The following is a 19,205-nucleotide window of genomic DNA, read 5'->3' as shown; positions in this document are numbered from 1 at the left end:
TTATCCCATTTGCCAATTCGCTGTTGTACACCATGCACACATAAGTGGGAGCAAAACCCTTCGGCTCGACACATCCTCCCCGGACGTCGCCTTCCTGACAGAGACCTGGATGAACGAATCCTCGGCACCCGGCATCGCCATAGCCATCCCGGACGGCTACAAGACCACCCGCAGAGACCGCACCAACGGAGTAGGAGGTGGAATCGCCATCATCCACAAGTCCACCCTCAAGGTCTCGACCAACTCCGATGACACCCTCAGCACTGCCGAACACCTGCACTTCCAGATCCACACCAATCCCAACACCACCCTCAGAGGAACTCTGATCTACAGACCCCCCCGGCCTCAGTTCAGAGACTCCATCGCCGACTTCATCAGCACACACGCCCTCACCTCCACGGACTACATCCTCCTCGGAGACTTGAACTTCCACCTCGAGAACAACAACGACACCAACTCCACCGCCCTGATCGACAACCTCAGACAGATCGTCACAACACCCTCCCACTCTGCCGGCCACACGCTTGACCCCAGCATCTCCACAAGCTCCCACGTCTCCTTCAGCCACACCACCGAACTCCACTGGGCCGACCATCGCTGCATCCACTTCACCTTCCGGAAACCCACCACGCACCAACGCGCCCAACAGATCCTCCACCACAGCTGGAGCAAAATCAACAGCAAAGTCCATCTAAACACCGCCCTCGCCCGAAGCCCACCCGCCGACCCCGCAGCCAACAACCTCAGGCGTTGGATTGACGACTGCGCCAACACTCTCGCCCCAATCAAGAAACCCTCCATCAGACACACAAACAAGAAAGCCAGCTGGTTCTCCGCGGACCTCCAGACCTCCAAACAAACCTGATGAAAACTAGAGAAGAAATGGCACCGTGAACAGACACCGGAGAACGACGTAGCCCACAAGAACGCCATGCGCCAACACCAACACCTCATCAGATCCGCCAAAAGGACCTCCTTCAAGGACCGCCTCGACAACAACGAACACAACAGCAAAGAGCTCTTCAACCTTGTGAAGGAACTCTCCAACCCCAGCTCCAACACCAACGACATCCCACCATCACAAGATCTGTGCAACTCTCTTGCCACCTTCTTTCATCACAAGATCGCAGACATCCACGATAACCTGACCACCCCGACAGCCAACAACACCTCCGATCCCACAGCCACCACCCACAGCGACCCCCTGCTCACCTGGACTAACATCAACGACGACACCACCATCAAAATCATGAACACCATCCACTCCGGCTCCCCGTCAGACCCGTGCCCACATCACATCCTCAACAAAGCCAGCGCCGCCATCGCACCCCATCTCCGCAAGGCCATCAACATCTCCTTCGAGACTGTGACCTTCCCGGAGAGCTGGAAGCACGCAGAGATTAATGCCTTGCTCAATAAACCCAAGGCAGATCCGAGAGACCTCAAGAACTTCCGGCCCATCTCACTGCTCCCGTTCCCGGCGAAGGTCATCAAGAAAACCGGCAACAAACAACTGACCCGCTACCTCGAGGAGAACAACATCCTGGACCCGTCCCAGTCTGGGTTGCGCAGCAACCGCAGCAACCACAGCATCAAAACTGCCCTCATCGCTACCACCGATGACATGAGAGCCCTGCTGGACAACGGCAAAACCGCTGCCATCATCCTCCTGGACCTATCAGCCGCCTTCAACACGGTATGCCACTGCATCCTACGCACAGGCCTCCACAACGCAGGGTTCCGAGACAAGGCTCTGGAATGGACCACCTTCTTCCTCTCCGGCAGAACCCAGAGCTTCCGCCTCCCCCCTTTCCGTTCCGAAGCCTCCAAGATAATCTGCGGCATACCCCAAGGATCATTCCTCAGCCCGACATTGTTCAACAACTACATGGCCCCGCTCGCCCACGTCGCCAGACTACACGACCTCAACGTCGTGTCCTATGCCGGTGACACACAGCTGATCCTCTCCTTCACCAAGGACCTCCTCACCACCAAGGAATGAAAGCTGTCGCCGAATGGATGAAGAACAGCTGCCTGAAGCTGAACTCCGACAAGACGGAGGTCCTCATCCTCGGCTCCACCCCCTCAGCCTGGGACGACTCCTGGTGGCCGACCGCCCTGGGAACAGCACCGACACCCACCGACCACGCACGCAACCTAGGGTTCATCCTCGACTCAATGCTCTCCATGACCAAGCAAGTCAACGCCGTCTCATCCTCCTGCTTCAACACCCTACGCATGCTCCACAAGATCTACAACTGGATCCCCACCGACACAAGAAGATCGGTCACCCAAGCCCTCGTCAGCAGCAGGCTGGACTACGGAAACGCCCTCTACGCGGGAGCCCTGGCCAAACTGCTGAAACGACTACAACGCATACAGAGCGCTTCTGCCTGCCTGATCCTTGACATCCTTCGACACAGCCACATCACACCCCACCTGAGAGACCTGAACTGGCTGCCTGTCCACAAGAGGATCACCTTCAAGCTCCTCACCCACGCACATAAGGCACTCCACGACACCGGACCAGCATACCTCTACACCCTGAACCCCCAACTCCTCTCCGCCGACCACGCCCTTGCTATGTCCCCCCGCATCTGAAGAGCGATCTCCGGCTGCAGATTGTTCTCCTACCTCGCCACCAAGATCTGGAACACCCTCCCCATCCTCCTACGGCAGACTCAAGACCTACTAACCTCAGGAGGCTACTCAAGACCTGGCTATTCGAGCAGTAGCAGCACCCCGCACCCCATAGTGCCTTGAGAACCTCACGGGTGAGTAGTGCGCTCTACAAATTTCCTTGATTGATTGGATGGATGCAATAACAAATTTTCAAAACTTTTCCAACAATACTCCTGTCCTGGGTTTCCATAAATTCTCTTGGAAAAGTTTGTTAATTACTGATCTTGGTAAACCTTCACTTATGCGCCGGTGTAAACATGTTGGTGCAGATGTACGAAGATTATTCAAGCCCATTTATACTTCTTTGCTAATGTTCAATAAGTACATTTTATTTGGGTATGTATTTTTCTCTTTACAGACTGTGCAATTTGCATCACTGTTACACCGTACTGGTTTATTTTGTCAGAGGAAAAAGGAACAATTTTTGCAACTCTGCAACCTGAAATTACACATCATTTTGCTCTCAGTCAGATGCGCATGAATGATCTACCTTTCGCAAACAGACCGGGTGCAGTTCCTCGAATACAAGAGATTGCAAAAATCTCTTCTGGAATTAAAGTCGATACCCACAGCTATGAGCCAGTACTTTCCAAGATGGAGTTTGTGGACTGAATGGAAAATTACAGATTCCTGATCTAACAGCAGGATTCCTCCAGCCAGCCAAGCGAATCCTAAACCTTTACTACTAATGCAACCTACAGTACGAATGTACCTGGTCAGATTACAACACCTCCACACGCAATGCACCTTATGAAATCAAGTTTTGCAACTTCAGTGATATGACGAGGATGGACTGAAAGACACCGGGGACATCCGTTTACTACATCCCCACCTCAGGCTCTAGTTGAACGAGCCAAGCATAATAAGAAAGAAAAAAAAAACCAATACATACAAAAATAAAATCGCTCCAACTCAAATCATTCTAACACTTCTAGAACTGACACACGCACTGAAGCACACGTGGGCTGGTTCTGATAAACAAGGGAGAGTTTCTGGCACGCCTAAACATATTGCGACACAGACTCATCTCGCTGGTTTCGATGGCAAGCAGCTAGGAGGAATGTTGCAACCTGTGGCTCAGTTCCTTCCCTCCCACAGGGACCTTAGACCTACCTCCTGCCAGATATGGCAGAGTGCTGGAGCGTGCACCATCTCTGTGCACTGACAGATAAACAGCTGATTGGTCCCCACACGTTCTCCAGATCAGTAGGACATCACACTAGGATTACCGGGCTCTGTCTTTCACACCCATTTTGGATTCTTGTTGATGCTGTTGTCCCCTTAACTGACACTGGATGGAACATGATCTATAAAGTGGTCGCCATTTCAGAGGCGGCTCTTATTCTTCCACCCACTTACAGTTCTGCCTATCGAACGCCCGACCGCCTCACGAGCTCTTACTCCATGGGTCACCATCACTCCCAAAGAAGTCCTCTGGTGCCCTTTCCATCATGGGTCAATGGCCAGCTCACTGTCCTCAGACTCCTCTCTATCACTACTGATGCACTTTCTTACATCAGTCACTCGGAATAGTAATTGGTTATATTACCCAACAAAAGCCCCGGCATTTCGTAAGAATAAAATCTACACTGAATAACTTATGGTTCAGTTACTACACGGACTACAACACATACACCTTGTCCAATCTGTTGCCAAACCACGGCATTGCCTGCAACCAAACCAGTCACTGGATAGCGCCTCGTGCTGTGCGAGCGCACACACTCCTGTTCCCTAGCAAGGCCGCGCAGCGACACCGTGGTTGCTCTGACCAAGGCCAATGTTCACAGTCCCTCAGGTGAGCTGGTGCTGCCCAAGATCCCCTTCGCAATGCATAGGCTGAACCCTCACTCGGACACTTCGTCAGACAAAACAGTTAGAACTACTATGGAAAACTCTTATCCACCCACCCTATGCACCATGAGCCAAGGCACTGATTAACATATAAATGTATCATCCCTGCATGTAAGAAACTTCAGTCATTACTGGAATACCTACTCAAACTTAGCCAGAACAACCTTTGAACAAGTTTCTCCCATTCTCGCCAGTAACATTATTTTGCTCTCAAATCTACTTCAGCCCTTGATCCTGACAAACTCCTTACAAAGCAGATGATGCGGTAATATCTGTCATGAAATGTACTCATAATTAAAGTATTGTAACTATCTTGGGGTGGGACAGCCACTCCCGTTCAAAAAAAACGATCAAACCCTCACAAACCTTCAAATGTTTGTCAAATTACCAGCTTCTGGTGGTCGCTAAACCTTTGGAACAAGTTGATATGCTGGATGCACTATTCATTGATACTTCCTTGGAGACTCAGGAAGGAGTCTTTTGTTCCCTTGCATTCAGTCCTTGAGGGACTGACTCTGGGACAACAAGCAGTGGTATCACCACGGATTCCTCGACTAGATTTCACTTGATTGATCACTGTAATCCAGCAAGCATCCAGGATGGCACCCAAATGGTTCCCTCTTTTCTACATGTTTGGATCACAGTCAGCACCTCTCCCTAATCCCTACTCTCCCACCCTTCACCCCCGTCACCGGTCATGTCCCAGGGACTTCTCATCAGATCCAGAGATTTGACTTTCAGACTCAGAGGCAAAATTACAAGAGGACACCATAAAATAGCTGTTTTAATGTAGGACCAGTCCTTCTCCGTTTTGGCAGCAATACCTCCAATTTCCTTGTTCAGCCTTGTGAGTTCCAATCTATTGATCTGCTTCCGATATAATTCCAACGCACATGACTCGCAGCCCATACTTTGTCCAAGGGTGACTTGTGTTAAGGAGCATTGCCCTACCACTTGTGCAGTAAAAGAAGAAGGCACACCAAGCAGCTCAATGCTAAGGGCAGCAAGTTGCTCGCAGTGAAACAGCAGACACTGTTTATTTAGTGGGAGGAAGTTAGGATGGAGGGAAGGCTACTGCTCATGTCGCGGTCAAAGATTTACGCACCCTCAGGGCCCAAGTCAGTGCAGCGAAATCAGCAGTGGTGGGCATGGCCTCTTTCAGTCGTGAAGCCTAAGTCTGACCTGTGGCGCTATTGGCTGTGGCCCAGGGTGGAGTCAGTAAAGCTCCAAAAATAAAGGACATGGTGAAGGGCTCCTATTGTATTGGAGTGGACTGGGTGGTGATGAGGGGGCTAGGTTGAGGTCGGAGCCCGGCAGCTTGTTCTGGCCCTTGAAGACTGGTCTCAAGGAGTGTAGAAAACGTGCAGTGGGATGCATGAGAAGCTGCTACTCTCAATTGTGTTGCTAGAAGTGAATAGATCTCTTTCTTCCTGCCAGAATCCAACATTTGTTTTCTCATGGTGGACCTTGGGGCAAAAATGCAGGACTGCTGGAACAGCAGAAACTTTTCAGCCCACCAGTTGCCATCCCTCTGACTGCCTCATATAGTTCCATGGGGCTGGGTCACTATTAGTGCGACAGATGGGCCCACACATCCCTTCACCACTTCAGGATTTCAAAAGCTTTTTATAGTTCCAGAGGTGCTTGAAACTTTACTTTTCTCAGCAAAAATAATCCCGATACATTCTGGTTTCACAGGACCTGTGAATTCGGATATCGCAATATGCTGACTTTGAAGACATATTTGCCAAGTTGTTACAAGTACTCTTTTCTCTTTTGGATAAAGATAGCAATCAATGAGAAGATGCTCTGAGACAGAAGCATTCGATTTACTAAACCATTTCTAAATGTAAACACAGAAGGCAACAAATGGTAGTGTTTGTTGTAGGTCAAAAAATTAGGAGCCAAATGTTAATTCACTTTGCTGATCATGTTTTTGTTTTCAAATAAAATTAGGCTGAAGTTGATTCAAGGGCAGGCACGGTGTTCCATGGTAGCATTAGGTGGATAATCTGCACTGATATTTACAACAGGACTTTTACATAGATCTATCAGTGTGGATTCAAGCATAAGCCAGCATTTCATCCATCTTTCAAATGCACTTCACCCTTTCCAGGCAGCATCCAGTGCAGACTTTCGTACTTGCCCTTCGACACAAGTCAATGCAATGACACCGAGAGGGATGGGAATTGCCAGTTTAGCATTGTTGATCACTGTGGGCTAGGGCAAAAGTAACAGATCACGACCTAGTAACGGGCAATGGATAGGGTTAGCCACTGTTGTAAATCTGCGTTTGGGGGAGTATAGCTCAAGAAGACCAAGAAGAGACCAGCGGGCATGAAATATTAAAGTATAGGAGTCTGACCTATGAAATGGACCACTTGAACTATTCTTTTTTCGGTTTTTGCAGGAAGATTTCTTGCTACTTAAATTTTAAAAAGAATAGTTTTTCCCTACATTTACACGCAGCAAGAAAACCTCTGCAAGACCCTCCTTCACTTAAGACTTGCTTGCTTGTTCAGGGTCCGGCTCTTTTAGAATCCATCAACCGCACTAGACTTTGGCAGGATTGGAATTAAACCCTTACTTCCAGCAACTGTCAAGCTCAATACAGATGATATTGAAGGATTGGTGATCAACATTATGAACAATCCCGGCAACCCTTGGAGTGCACTGGGGATTTTTCCAGCTCATGTCTGCGGCAATGAAAACGTGAACTTTACTCCTGGTCATCTCTTGCAGGCCAAATCAGGGCTTCAATCAGATCAGCGGAGCCTCACAGAAATATCTTACTGATCTCACCCAGAGAATCAGTATTCACAGTTTTCCTGGGTTATTTCCGTTTCTCACCCCTTCTTTGGACCTACTACTTTACCTGAACTAACACTTTGCCCTCTGGAAAGTACACACTCACACAATGTAGAACAAGGTCACTAACTTCTACACATCAGCCACCTTACATGGACAAACAAAGCTCCAAGTCATCAGATGACCATTATAAGTATGGCTTCCAGCAGATGGGTGTAGATTAGCCCCGGGCACTGGCACCCCACGCTATGCTGCCTTGTACTCCAGCTAACCTGACGCTCCAGCACTGGCGGTGAATCTCTTCAGCGTCGCCCTGCTGGACACGCGAGCCTGGGGTCATACCTCTGTTAAGGAAGGGGGCTCGTCCAGTCCTCTGTATCCTTTGCTCTAGTGTGGTGTGCCCTCATCCAGAATTCCCGGGGTGCTCTTTTAGTAAAGCATGCCGCCCCACGGACAGGACCCAGCTTTGGAACACATTATACTCTGCAGCTGCCACCTCACACATTTAGAGCAGAAATGCAAAGGATCGCGTGGACGTGCATTGCTTATGGACTCAGTATAGTTTTCAACTTCATGAAGTAACTAACGACGCCTCCTTGCGCAGCAGTCCCCAAGGGATGAGATGGAGTGCGAAAACGAGCGCGCTCCTTCGACTGAACCGCACGGGCAGGTTTTCATGTCACCCTCTTCCAGTCCCCGGGGTGAAGCACTGAAGCATCAGGAATGGAGAATAAGAGGCTCAGTTCTTGCATAATTTTTACCCTGGGGGCTAGCCGCAGTCTAAGAGCCATTCGGGGTCTGTATGCTGCCTCCTATGCAAGGGTTTGTATCGTCAAAAGGGCTCTTCGTCACAATTACTCAGAGTATCCGTAGGTGGCCCCAGCAGATTCGATTAATGGGTATTGACGTTTTAAATGCAAAGATAAAACGTAATGCGGCTGCCCGCGCGGTATTGTTTTCACTTCCTTTCGCCCGCGCAAGATTCACAGCGCTCATTATAGGGATGACAAAGGGTCGACTGCCGTGGGGGAGATAAGGGAGTCAAATGACTAGGCCGGTGAAGGTGACAAAATATGCTTTAGTGCCGCAGTGGCCAGGTGCTCTGGCATTTGTATTGCGCTACTGTCATCTTCTGGACTCGGAATGTTTCACATAAATTGTGAAATGATTTGACAGCAAGGAAGGACAAGCACGCTCTGAAGGGGAAAGAAAAAAAAAAAGATGAGGAGAGGAGGAGGCAGCAGGGGGAGGGGAGGGAGGAGGGGGCCTGCGCCTGTTTCCCTTGTGGGAGCGAGCCGGAACCATATGTTTGTAATTAACACATGGTTTGAAAGCTCGCCTCCGCAAGGGAATCGCCAGACGTGCATGCGTTGCCATTGGAAGCAATGCAATGCGTGCACGTTTTTGGAAGCAAAGCTGAAGCAATTGCCAATGTTCTTTTCCTATGCAGCGCATGCGCGCTGCGTGGGAGAGACCTAAAAAAAAAAAGCATTGGCATAGCCAATAGGTCTCGCCTTTGGGACCTTATAAGTGTTTAGCCATGCAACAGTTGTATAACTAAATACTTATGAGGTCCCAAAAGCGAGACCTATTGGCTATGCCAAGCGGCCACGAAAGTGATCGCGATCAAACATCAAAGCGGCCGTGCGGCAGCGAAAGTAATCGCGGCATGTGTGCGGCGCTCGCGCCCATGCACTGTAGCTCTAGGCTGGCCTGGTAGCACTTTTTGGAGCCCTCTCAATAAGTCCCGCCAGACCATCGCATGCACTGGGTCAGGCGAGACCTAAAAAAACCAAAGCCAAGACATTGATACAGAGTTCCACCCACAAATGGTTGGTAAAAAGAAGTCTGCCCCTCCCCACCCCACTCAGCATGGCTAAGGGAAGGAGGCTGTACGGACAGTGCATGACTGGGTCTTTCAAAAATCAAATATATTTCTGAGCCTAAGAATGCGTTGGAAAGTTCAGTCAACTGAAGTTGAAGGAGGCTACATTGATGGTTCAATGATCGAAAAAAGCATCTATGGTGCTTTATACACTTCTACAGAGATGGGCTTACCAACAATTCAGGTAGAAAAATGCCTGCTTAGTTGTTATTTGAGATATTGGGATGGTTGCATGACTGTGCAACTAAGAAGCACAGTCAATAATATTACTACAACAGCAGTGCCCTGGGGTGATCAGTGAGATATGAGGTTAAGACACTTAGTGGGTCTCTCTATGGAAATGCACAACCCACCTAGTGAGATCAAGGCCTATGTGCCATTCACCCATGCCACACTGCAGCAGAAGTGTGACGGCGAGGAGCAGGCCGCTGTTGGTTGGAAGCAGAGAAGGGCCATTCAGCATCCCTCTTTTTGCTACACATAGGGATTCCTGCTCATCTTTACACACACACACACACTTCACCATTGCCTTTGTTCCAGGTGACATTTGGCACAACTTATCAGGTGATCCTACGTCGATGAGCAGCACTAATGATAAATGTGGAACGTGCTGCATGAAGAAATTTGGGGTGGTAACTCCATGCTCCATCCATAGCAGTTGTGGAGCTGTCCCAAGACACAGGGCCCAGAAAGGGGTCGGTGTAGTGATATTGAACTTGAATCCAGAAGTAAAAGTAAAGTTGCCTGATGTGGATATCCACCTGGAAAGAAAATATGCTAGAGGTCAGCAGAAGTGGATGCTGGGGTTACAAATGCTATGGGCAAAGACCGTAGATGCTCACACTTAATAAGTGTAGGTTATTGTCTGTGAAGGAAAGATTGCTGAAGTTCACATTCGCTCCAATCATAATGTACCTTTATGCTCGTCACACAAGAATGTGGTGTTAGTATATGTGGCTGGACAGGAGGTAAGTTTAGGGAATATAAATACAGCAAAATCGATGCCCACAGCAGAGCTATCCTGTAGTCATAGCTTCTGTAGTCATATCTTCACTCCAAGAATAGCAATTTTAGCTGTTCATCCCAGAGGTTACGAAAATATGTGCAATTGGTTAATACATCAAGAAAATTAGTTATTAGTTGAGGAGGATGTGAGCCGTTCCCAAGTAATAAGTACAAAATACTGTTAGGGCCAGCAGACAAGTTCAATGAATAAAACCTGGCCTCACTCCCTGCTAGCTATGGTACAGAGCAAACTGGCTAAACTTAAGGAAAAGTGATTAAAGTATTTAACAGACCCAAACAATTAAAAAGTCAAAACAATAAGAATTCCACAACTAGTTTCCAAAAGTAGAGAAAATTTAAATTAGAGGAACAACACTAAAACGATTAAAATTCAATAAGTGTAACTGTCTAAATGAATTCATAAAATTTTAGGAGGAAAAATGACAAGAAAAATCAAACCATTAGTCAAAAGTCACTGTTTGTGGTTGATCTGGATGTAGGTGCGATTTCAGGGTGATCACGATGGAGCAGAGATCTGATGCCCCATGCCGGGTTGCCTGGGTCAAAGAATTTACCTTCTGACTTGGATGAAAATGGAAGTCAAAATCCTCCAGCAGTGCAAAGCTACAGGCTGTATCTGGCAAACTCCTCTAGAGGTCAGATAGCCGTTAGAAGAAATCTAACTAACGGTGACTATTAAAGTTGTCAGGATCTACCTTTTTTAATCAGTACTTAGAGGCAAGAAGGAAAACGACTGACTTCACGGATATTGCAAGGAATTCAGAATTCTGCCATTCAGAAATTGTGGTGGGTCGACATGCAGCTGGCCTCCTTCCCAGTATAAGGTGTTTAGAGTTAGCCACCTCAGTAGTGAGCGACTGGCAGATGGGCCTTACTTGGCTTCTGCTGCTTAGTTTGATGCTATGCCAGGGAGGCCAAAGTAATCATTCCAACCAAGAATCAATATATCCTTGGTACCCATCACACTACCAGAGTCCTAGTTCTCATTTTACCCCCCCCCCCCAAAAAAAAGATGTAGGTGCCAACATTTATCATTCACCCATGCCCCTCTTAGAATGGAATACACAGAGTTATGCTCCCTTTGAAATGGCATTATGATCAGGTCAGAAATCTATCATATACCCGCTCCCATACGAAACCTGTATGGCGAAGAGCTCTGAGTGGCCCAATCCCTTCTAAAAGCCTTTTCCTTGGGCATGAAATTCCACCATCCACACTTTTGCTGACGTCTTATCCATGGGCACGGGATTATGTTCCTTTTCTATAAAAATAATCTTAGCAACGGATTTAGAGGGCAATCCTGAAAGATTAAGAGGTTATCACTGCTACAATAATCAAAAGAGACCCGGGTCCATAAGTAAGTCATCAAGAAGTAAACGTTATCCTAGAAGGACTTCTTCTGGGAGTTATCGATTGCATTTTCAGTGCATTCCTGGTTTCCAATAAATACCTGGCATGGAGAAGTGCTCGACAATTCTCCTGTGAGGTAGCTTGCATTCTGGATACCTCCCCCATGAGGAGTGTTGAGTCAGATTCTCTCTGGCAAATCTTTAGGCAGCCTAGGTTTTAACTGCAGAGAAAGTAGCATTAACAAACAACAGCACCGAGGTGAAGCTCAGGCGGCGACTGTAAACTTCCTAGGATATGGTTGGCAGTGGGAGTGTGTGACAAACTACATTCGCTCTGGGGAGCAGTGGAATGCCTTTCATTTCCACTCCCGTGGCTGCATGCCACACTCTGCAGAAGTCTGCCATAAAGAAGGGATGCGAGTGTGATGCCCAGTGCATAAGATCCCATAAAGAACAACAGGATACCCTTTGCCGCACAGTCTTCGTGAACCACAAAGGTTTTACATGGAGGCTGCAAGGCGCTTTGGAATCCGATTGCTCCGCATCCAACTAACGGATGTGTCACGGGGAAAGTAAACCAATTATGAGGCCAGAGCTCGATTAGTGGTCTGGAAAGGTCTGCACGAGTGAGGTAGAAGAAAAGTTGTCCAGTGTGGACTTGACAACCATCATGTACACTGAAACATACAGATTCTGTCGATTCTCATGCGTTCCTTGGTGGTAGTTCCGGCTTCAGTGAGGCTTTCAACAGCATGGCGAAACGCCAATGACTCATGTAAAAAAATACTGGATTCTCTGTACACTTTCCAAGATGTCAAATATTAAATGAAGCAAGTGAGAAGATGGGGGGGGGGCAGGGGTATTATTCTACACATTCAACGAAGTCTTCTGTAAATTATTCTGGTTAAGAAATTTCGGACGGGTAGGGGCAGTGGCTTTTTGCTTAGCTAGCAGTTTCTTGGACACCCTGGACCTCAACCTTCATGGAAGATTCCCGAGTGTTCTTACACATAGCACACCACAACACACTCAGAAACCCACATGGTCAGACTCATTTAATTGGCTTGGGGCTAAGATGGTATTATCTTAAGTAAATACTGAATGCAATAGAACGAAGGACGCTCTGCGAAATCACTACCCAAATATTGATATAGCAGATGTTCAATTTGCACTGAAGGGATTTTCAGTCAGTGAACCTTGAGGTTGCAAACTCTGCATTCTTTGACTTATTTTTTTTTTAAACAAGGCTTCGCCCTTAGTTTTAAGGTGTTTGCACTTTGGCATTAAAGAACGAATATGTCAAACTTACATGTGCACAACATCTTTCCTGCATGCAACGTAATTGTATGTCAATCATATAAAAAGTGACAGAATAAATGTTTCCAAAAATTCTAACCACTAGCAATCACCTGGTGTAAGATTCTAACTTTTCTTTTCTCCCACTTTGCCACTCTAGACAAAGGCCCACCTTATGCAAGTTAGCAGTCCCCCTGGTCCTTACTAGAACAGTACATCCTTGTTACGCCTCATCAGTGAGGTAGATCTTGGATCCTATTGGACCGTGAATGAGGGACGTCTGGGCATACCCATGGCCATTTATTGTGTGCCATTAAATCACACAAAAAGGCGATGGGAAAAAGTAAAGTTGACTCTAACCACTTTAGTGTTCCTGGGGTGTAAACATATATAGTGTAATTGAAAAAAACAGGATATCTCGCTGTAAAAGAAGCATTGGAAACATATTTATCTCCAATGCTTCTTCTACAGCGAGATATCCTGTTTTATTCAATTACAATATATTTTTTGTTACACATACTTCTGGAGAGTATTTGCTTCTCCCACGGCTCATCTCCTCGATTACTGTGCATTTATTCTCCTTATGGATACCTCCTTTTTTATGTAATTTGTTATCATCTTAACTAATCATACAATAAAGTTGAATTGTACTCTATCCACTGGTCGGTGGTTAGACTTTTTGCAAGCACTTCCCCCATCACCTGATGTGTGGCTCATCCAACCCCATCCATTACACCGGAGGTGGTTTGAAAGTGTTTAGTAATGACCATACACCTAACACGAGAACAGCAGAGAATCCTATAGTAACCAGCAAATGTAAGCCGAGCACACCCCAACTCCCACCTTTACCCTTCGCCCAACACACTGCTAAGTGTGGAGTCCCAAGGCACAACAAAAGTACAGCTCTGACCACCCATGCACAAAAACTATTCCCGCGTGGGCCAGCAGCAAGCACAAATCCTTCCAAGCAAGCACGCTTCAGCGCCCTGCAAGGGGCATGAGGCGCTATACGGAGCAAACACAAAACTACACAATTGAGGTTGTGCTCTTTGTCAATTTGAGGCTACTAGGTCACAATTGCCAGAACTGACTGGATGGGGCGACACAACCCAAACTGGATCGACCTGTTCGTTTGATCTTCTGCCAAGTAATCACCCCAATGGTTTCAAAACAAGGCGTGGCTGCGGCGTCTACTGACCACAAATAAACCATAAAATGAGATACTGTTTGTTGGCTTAAAACACACGTCTCGTAGTTCTGTTTCTCCTACCTAAAACCAAAGCAAACAAGAGCCACCTTCTTACCTCGAGTAAGGACGCAGTCCTCTGAGCCAAAATAAATTAAAAAACACAAAGACAGCTGCTTGAAACGATGTTATACCACCCAGCAGCCTATGGAATAACAGACCTCGCTGCCCCGTTTATGGTGTTAGAGGTGGGTGACGTTGAGCCACTTCGCTCTCGAATACTTAGTTTTCTTTGCCATTACACATTCAGGACTACAAGTCCCAGAATACAAATCACCGAGCTACAGCGCCGGGAATGGCTGCATGTCCACGAGTGCTGCTCTCGAGCAGTACTCCTCGTCTGGTCATCCCAGATATAGCATACCTTACGATCCATCCCCGGCTCGGATTCCAGATACCTGGTTGGTGTTTTCTCCAAGATAGATCCTCAATGACCGCAGGTCAGGTTTGAGTAGAAGTCGCTTGACCCGCTCGTGAACCATCACACGCCGCCAAACTGCGTCTTGTTCCGTTTGCGATGCAATTCTCACAGCTCAGCCAGACTATGGCACACTTGATTATGTAAGAGAAAGTAAAGAAAAAAATCCTAACCGGATGTGCCTCCCGCGCCTGAAATTAGAATTCTTCAGATCTCTGCCAAGTGGGAAGTGTTTTACATCTCAAACAGGCGGGGACGCTTTGAAGAAGGGTTCACAGTCACACGACATGAAGGGTGGAGGGCTAATTGGCCTCTGTTGCCGAGTGTGAAACAGAAGTCACAACATATTCACGAACAAGCGTAACCCACAGGTTCTTTTAATGTTTTACGGCCTACTGTTCCCCAGTGCTCGAAGCAGCAGCAGGAACCCCGGGGGCACGTCGGTCATCCAGGGAACTGCTGCTGTAAAGAGGTTCTTTGCCCAGAGCACCCACGACACATCTGCTAGGAAAGAAGGGCCACTGTCATTGTCTTTGACCCCCACGACCCGCCCAGCGGAAATAGAAAATGCAGTTTATTTGAATTTGCTACCTGCAGAGAGCTCGGAGGGCGCCGTGGCCATGCTTCTCACACCAGCCTGTCTTCCTTTGACCAAGGGATGATGACGAACTGGTTGTCCAACCTGCTCAGGGCGCTGAGCTCCAGATGCCCCATTGAGCCTTCCTCACAGAGGAAGATGGGAGAGTCTAAACGGGGAGAAATGCTGTTGTTGACGCGCCCTGGGGGAGAGCAGTAGAGAGGTTCCCCGGGAAGGTTGGGAGTTTCCAGTGGACCGGGTCCAACATCTAATGCCACCTCCTTCTTCCCTGCAGCCGGAAGCGAGGTCTTCCTCCTTCCCTTCCTCTTGGAGAAGCTCTCTGAGAACTTCCGGGCCAGTTGCATGAAGCTGCTCCGCTTGGCGATCACAATTTCCTTTTGAAGATCCTCCAAGGAGACCTCAAGGTTGCCGGAGTACCAGGCCAGCCACCAAAGCAGGCTGAAGAAGACCACAATGCCACCGCTGTAGATGAGGAACTCCCCAAATGTGCGCCCGTCCAGCTGCAGGTTAGCGAAGATGCCAACAAGTATCAAAGCGATGCCCCCCAGGTCAAAGATCACTGCGAGCCAGAAGAGGCCCGCGCACCTCCCACAGCGCATCCGGCCGGTGGCCATGGAGGCAGGAAGTCTTTAAAAAAATAGTACAGAATGCTTGGTATGATGCAGCGAAACCAAAGCGCAGCCCCTCAGAGAATGTTTCCACCTGGAAAATAAGAAAAGAACACAATATGTAAAAGAAACAGAACTAAATGCAAATCACTTTAGAGGCCAGTAAAAAGATAGCTCAACTAAACTAGACATGCCGCCTCAGACATTGGACTAAGCTTGATTAAGTGATTGACGTATTGAGTTCTCTCATATTTTTTCACTGTGAATTCTGGCGTTTGTGGTTGTGCAATTACGATGGCAAACGCGACATAAGTACTGAGAAAAACAGTAAACCTCGCCAGGGACATCCACTGGCTTTGCCAATGTTTTTTTTTTGTTTCTTTTAAACACACCTAGATGGCAATCGCCAATGCAGGCCCATTCGCAGCAGCCATCAATGTTGTTATACTTTAAGAAACTATTTTCAATGATGCCTGCTGTCATGACGCATGCATGCGTTCCATCTTGGAATAATAAAAAATAAAAAACACATTTATTTTTATAATTAGCCTGGCAGATGCAGCAGCGTGTGGCGTTTAGAACATGAGATGGAGGGAGGTAAGGGTGTGCAGGATGTGACAGAGTCGGTTCGAAAGTAGTCCCTGGTCTGCAATGCAAGCTCTGACATCAGTAGTCTGTCACTGACACCATTAGTGGGAGAGTACATGCCATCCCATCAAAAGGCTCCGTGGGCAGGACAAACAATAGAAAATGCGATAAATCAGAAGCAGGTAAATGGGATATGGCCAGAAAAATATCCAATCATGAGCAAGAAGCTGAATCAAAGACTGCTCTACGTTCAGCAGATGATTAACTATTAAGGATAGCAAAATGGATACATGAAATACAAAAGTGTTGGGCCATGGACCTTAAATATTCAGAATTCCCAGGGACTTCTTCACATTTTCTGCTGATACCCTAATAAAGGAGTCGATGTGTACATTATACATTTTTCTGCAACGCACAACCCTGGAACTAAAATCTAGTCAAAACTTACGTTATTCTTTAATGATACAAGGAAAATCTGCATAATTGGAACAATCGTACATGTGTTTTTACGAATCCTTGCTCTGTTAATCCACTTGATTCTTTGAGCTGGGCTAGACTACAACTCCCAGAATGCTGGGTCTGAGGAAGATGAAAGCCCGGGCTGTAAACAAAATGGCACTGAGTTGACTGGTAGCTATTTTACAAAGACTGAGTGCCTCTCTCGTTTTTTAATCAAACTGCGTTCGATGGGCCTAGAACGAATTCATCCCCTTTATTTATAATTTAAAAAAAACAAAAAAGCAAACAAATACGCGAATCTTAACTGAATGTTTAAATCGGAATCTAAAAGCGGGGGAGACCAATGTTACGCAAATGAGTTCTACCTCGATTCTAAGGAGAAGTTCTTATGACAGAGGACTTTGGAGTGGGGCGTGATTTGCACACTGTGATGGACAATCACTATTTACACAAGTGAATTTTACCATGTTATGTAATTAAAAGAGGACAAGAAAATAAACCATGTTGGAGTATAAAGATAATGCGCCTCTGCAAACTTGTACATCCAGAGTTCCACCAACAAGTGACATTTCTCGGTAAATAGTTGTTGGCGTGTATGAATCTACTGGGTGTGTGTCATTTTTAAATCGTAGAACTCATTAGAAAAATAAATACGCGATCACACCTACAGCAAAATGCTTGCTAGAGTGGAAAGGATCCAGGAAACAAATACGCAAATAGTGTTTGCAAACGGGGACACGGTAAGAGTAAAAGGGGGACCATTTCACAAACTGGGCGGCAAACTTTTCCCCCACACACAAAGGCATAGTCAGGTGAACACGGGCAGACAGCAACTACTGTATTTACAAATTATTATAAATGAATCTCCCTCTCTTGGGCAGCGTGGGCTCGGCTGACCCTTGCAACTCACCTGGCTCAGAAACCCGAACGTTCATCCATAAGCGATGAAATTTTAAGATGTCTCCCTCCAGTCGACGGACCCGAACTCTTTCTGTCGTGGAGATACATCTTGGGCCTGTCCTGTCCTGGAGGAATCTGGGATTTCCCCAGGTACAGAGCGGTCTGAGGTGAAACCCCGCCCCAGTGGCGCTCTCTCAATGGGCCTCAGCCCCCTCCCCCAGGAAGGCGTGACGCTCAGGGTGGGGCACCGGTCTGGTCTCCTGGAGCGGGATGCAAGTTTTGGGAAGTGTGAGGGGATGAAACCTTTCTCTCTCGCAGCTGGACTCAGCTCCTCGCAAATATGGGCGTCTCGCCAAACACGTCTTGGTAATTAATGCTGGCACAAATTCCACGCTAGGGTTTGTACGAGCACCCGCTCCATATCTCTGCTGTAATTAAGACGTTCACCCAAGTCTGAAAGATGCTAATGAAATGGATGTGTTTGAATCACGAGGGCTGTGCAGGGCGGAATCCGAATGCCAGCACGTCCCTACCTTGCGAGGGCCAGTCTGGCCGGGCACTTCTCAGAAAGAATATATACATTTAGAGAACAGTCGGGGCACTTCTGAGAAGAGCCGTTTCACAATTAATGGGGCATAACCGGAATGCCTCAGTAGAGTCGCTTTACAATTCAGGTGGCAGCCCTGGCCTTTCTCTAAAACTGGCCCATGTTCACAGCGCCGGCCTTCACACAGAAGCGCCCTGGGCGAGCCTAATTTGGCACACACGCTCACCCGACTCCGACTTCTTTCATTGTCTTATGTACTGAAACGTCAGAGGAGTAGGAGGAAATTGATGAGGGCAAAACAAGGAAAACAAAAGTCAAACAAAGTATGAATAACAGCCTTCTGAAAAAAAAGTGTTTAAACACACATTTCCGTTTTCTTTGGACCCGAGTCTAGAGAGACTGATGTATGGCGCTCGAGGGTGACACCCTGAGCGAGGGCCCCTCCCACATGCTAAAGGCGGCTTGGTTCATATGGCGGTAAGGCTGGCTCGAATCAGGGTCGGATTGGTAAAGTGGGCAACGGTGCGATGGGCCGCTTATACCCGGTGCCTGTGCTGCTAAGATGCCGCCAGCGTCCCAGCAGGAGCCTGAGCGGCCTTTCTGGAGGCAGATTGGCCTCTGTTACCTCCCTTTTACCAGTGGGGCGGAGGTGTCATTCCCAGTCCCTGGCTGGGCCGGTCCATTAATGTATGCTGATTGGGCAGGGGGCTGAGCAGAAGGGGCCTCACTCATATTCAGGTGTGGTTCACCTTCGTGAACTAATCCATGCAGAGTCTTGGCAGCATTTGCATTCTTTTTTTTTTTTTATTTAAATCTCATTGCAGTTAAGAAAACATGGTTCTTTTAGAGACCCCACCACTCCTATTCATGATACTTAAAACACTGAAGCAGTGTTTTGTAGAAAGGCGCAACCCGCAAATGTGGAACGCTTTTTCTTTTTAGAG

At 47.5% G+C, this 19,205-nt stretch overlaps 1 protein-coding gene across 7 annotated transcripts in view; it reads right to left on the bottom strand.

The window, feature by feature from the left end:
* Positions 1–18,141, bottom strand: part of LOC146809917 (uncharacterized) — an 81,556-nt gene extending 63,415 nt beyond the window's left edge. For 3 of the 7 annotated variants that reach the window (XR_014966509.1, XR_014966510.1, XR_014966508.1), the window contains exons 1-2: positions 17,725–18,140; positions 14,508–15,861 (exon numbers count right to left, since the gene is read on the bottom strand). Coding sequence is in view for 3 of the 7 variants with exons in the window: in XM_085616782.1 (XP_085472908.1) it covers positions 15,189–15,773 (585 nt within the window). In the remaining 4 variants the exon portion in view is untranslated. Of the gene's footprint in view, positions 1–14,507; positions 15,862–17,724 lie in introns of those variants that run through there. The other 4 variants (XR_014966511.1, XM_085616782.1, XM_085616784.1 and 1 more) reach the window with 4 other exon arrangements.
* Positions 18,142–19,205: the final 1,064 nt, after the last annotated feature.

This window comes from Triturus cristatus, chromosome 7 (genome assembly GCF_964204655.1).
Source record: "Triturus cristatus chromosome 7, aTriCri1.1, whole genome shotgun sequence".
Classification (NCBI taxonomy): domain Eukaryota; kingdom Metazoa; phylum Chordata; class Amphibia; order Caudata; family Salamandridae; genus Triturus; species Triturus cristatus.
This window is presented reverse-complemented; position numbering and strand designations above follow the sequence as displayed.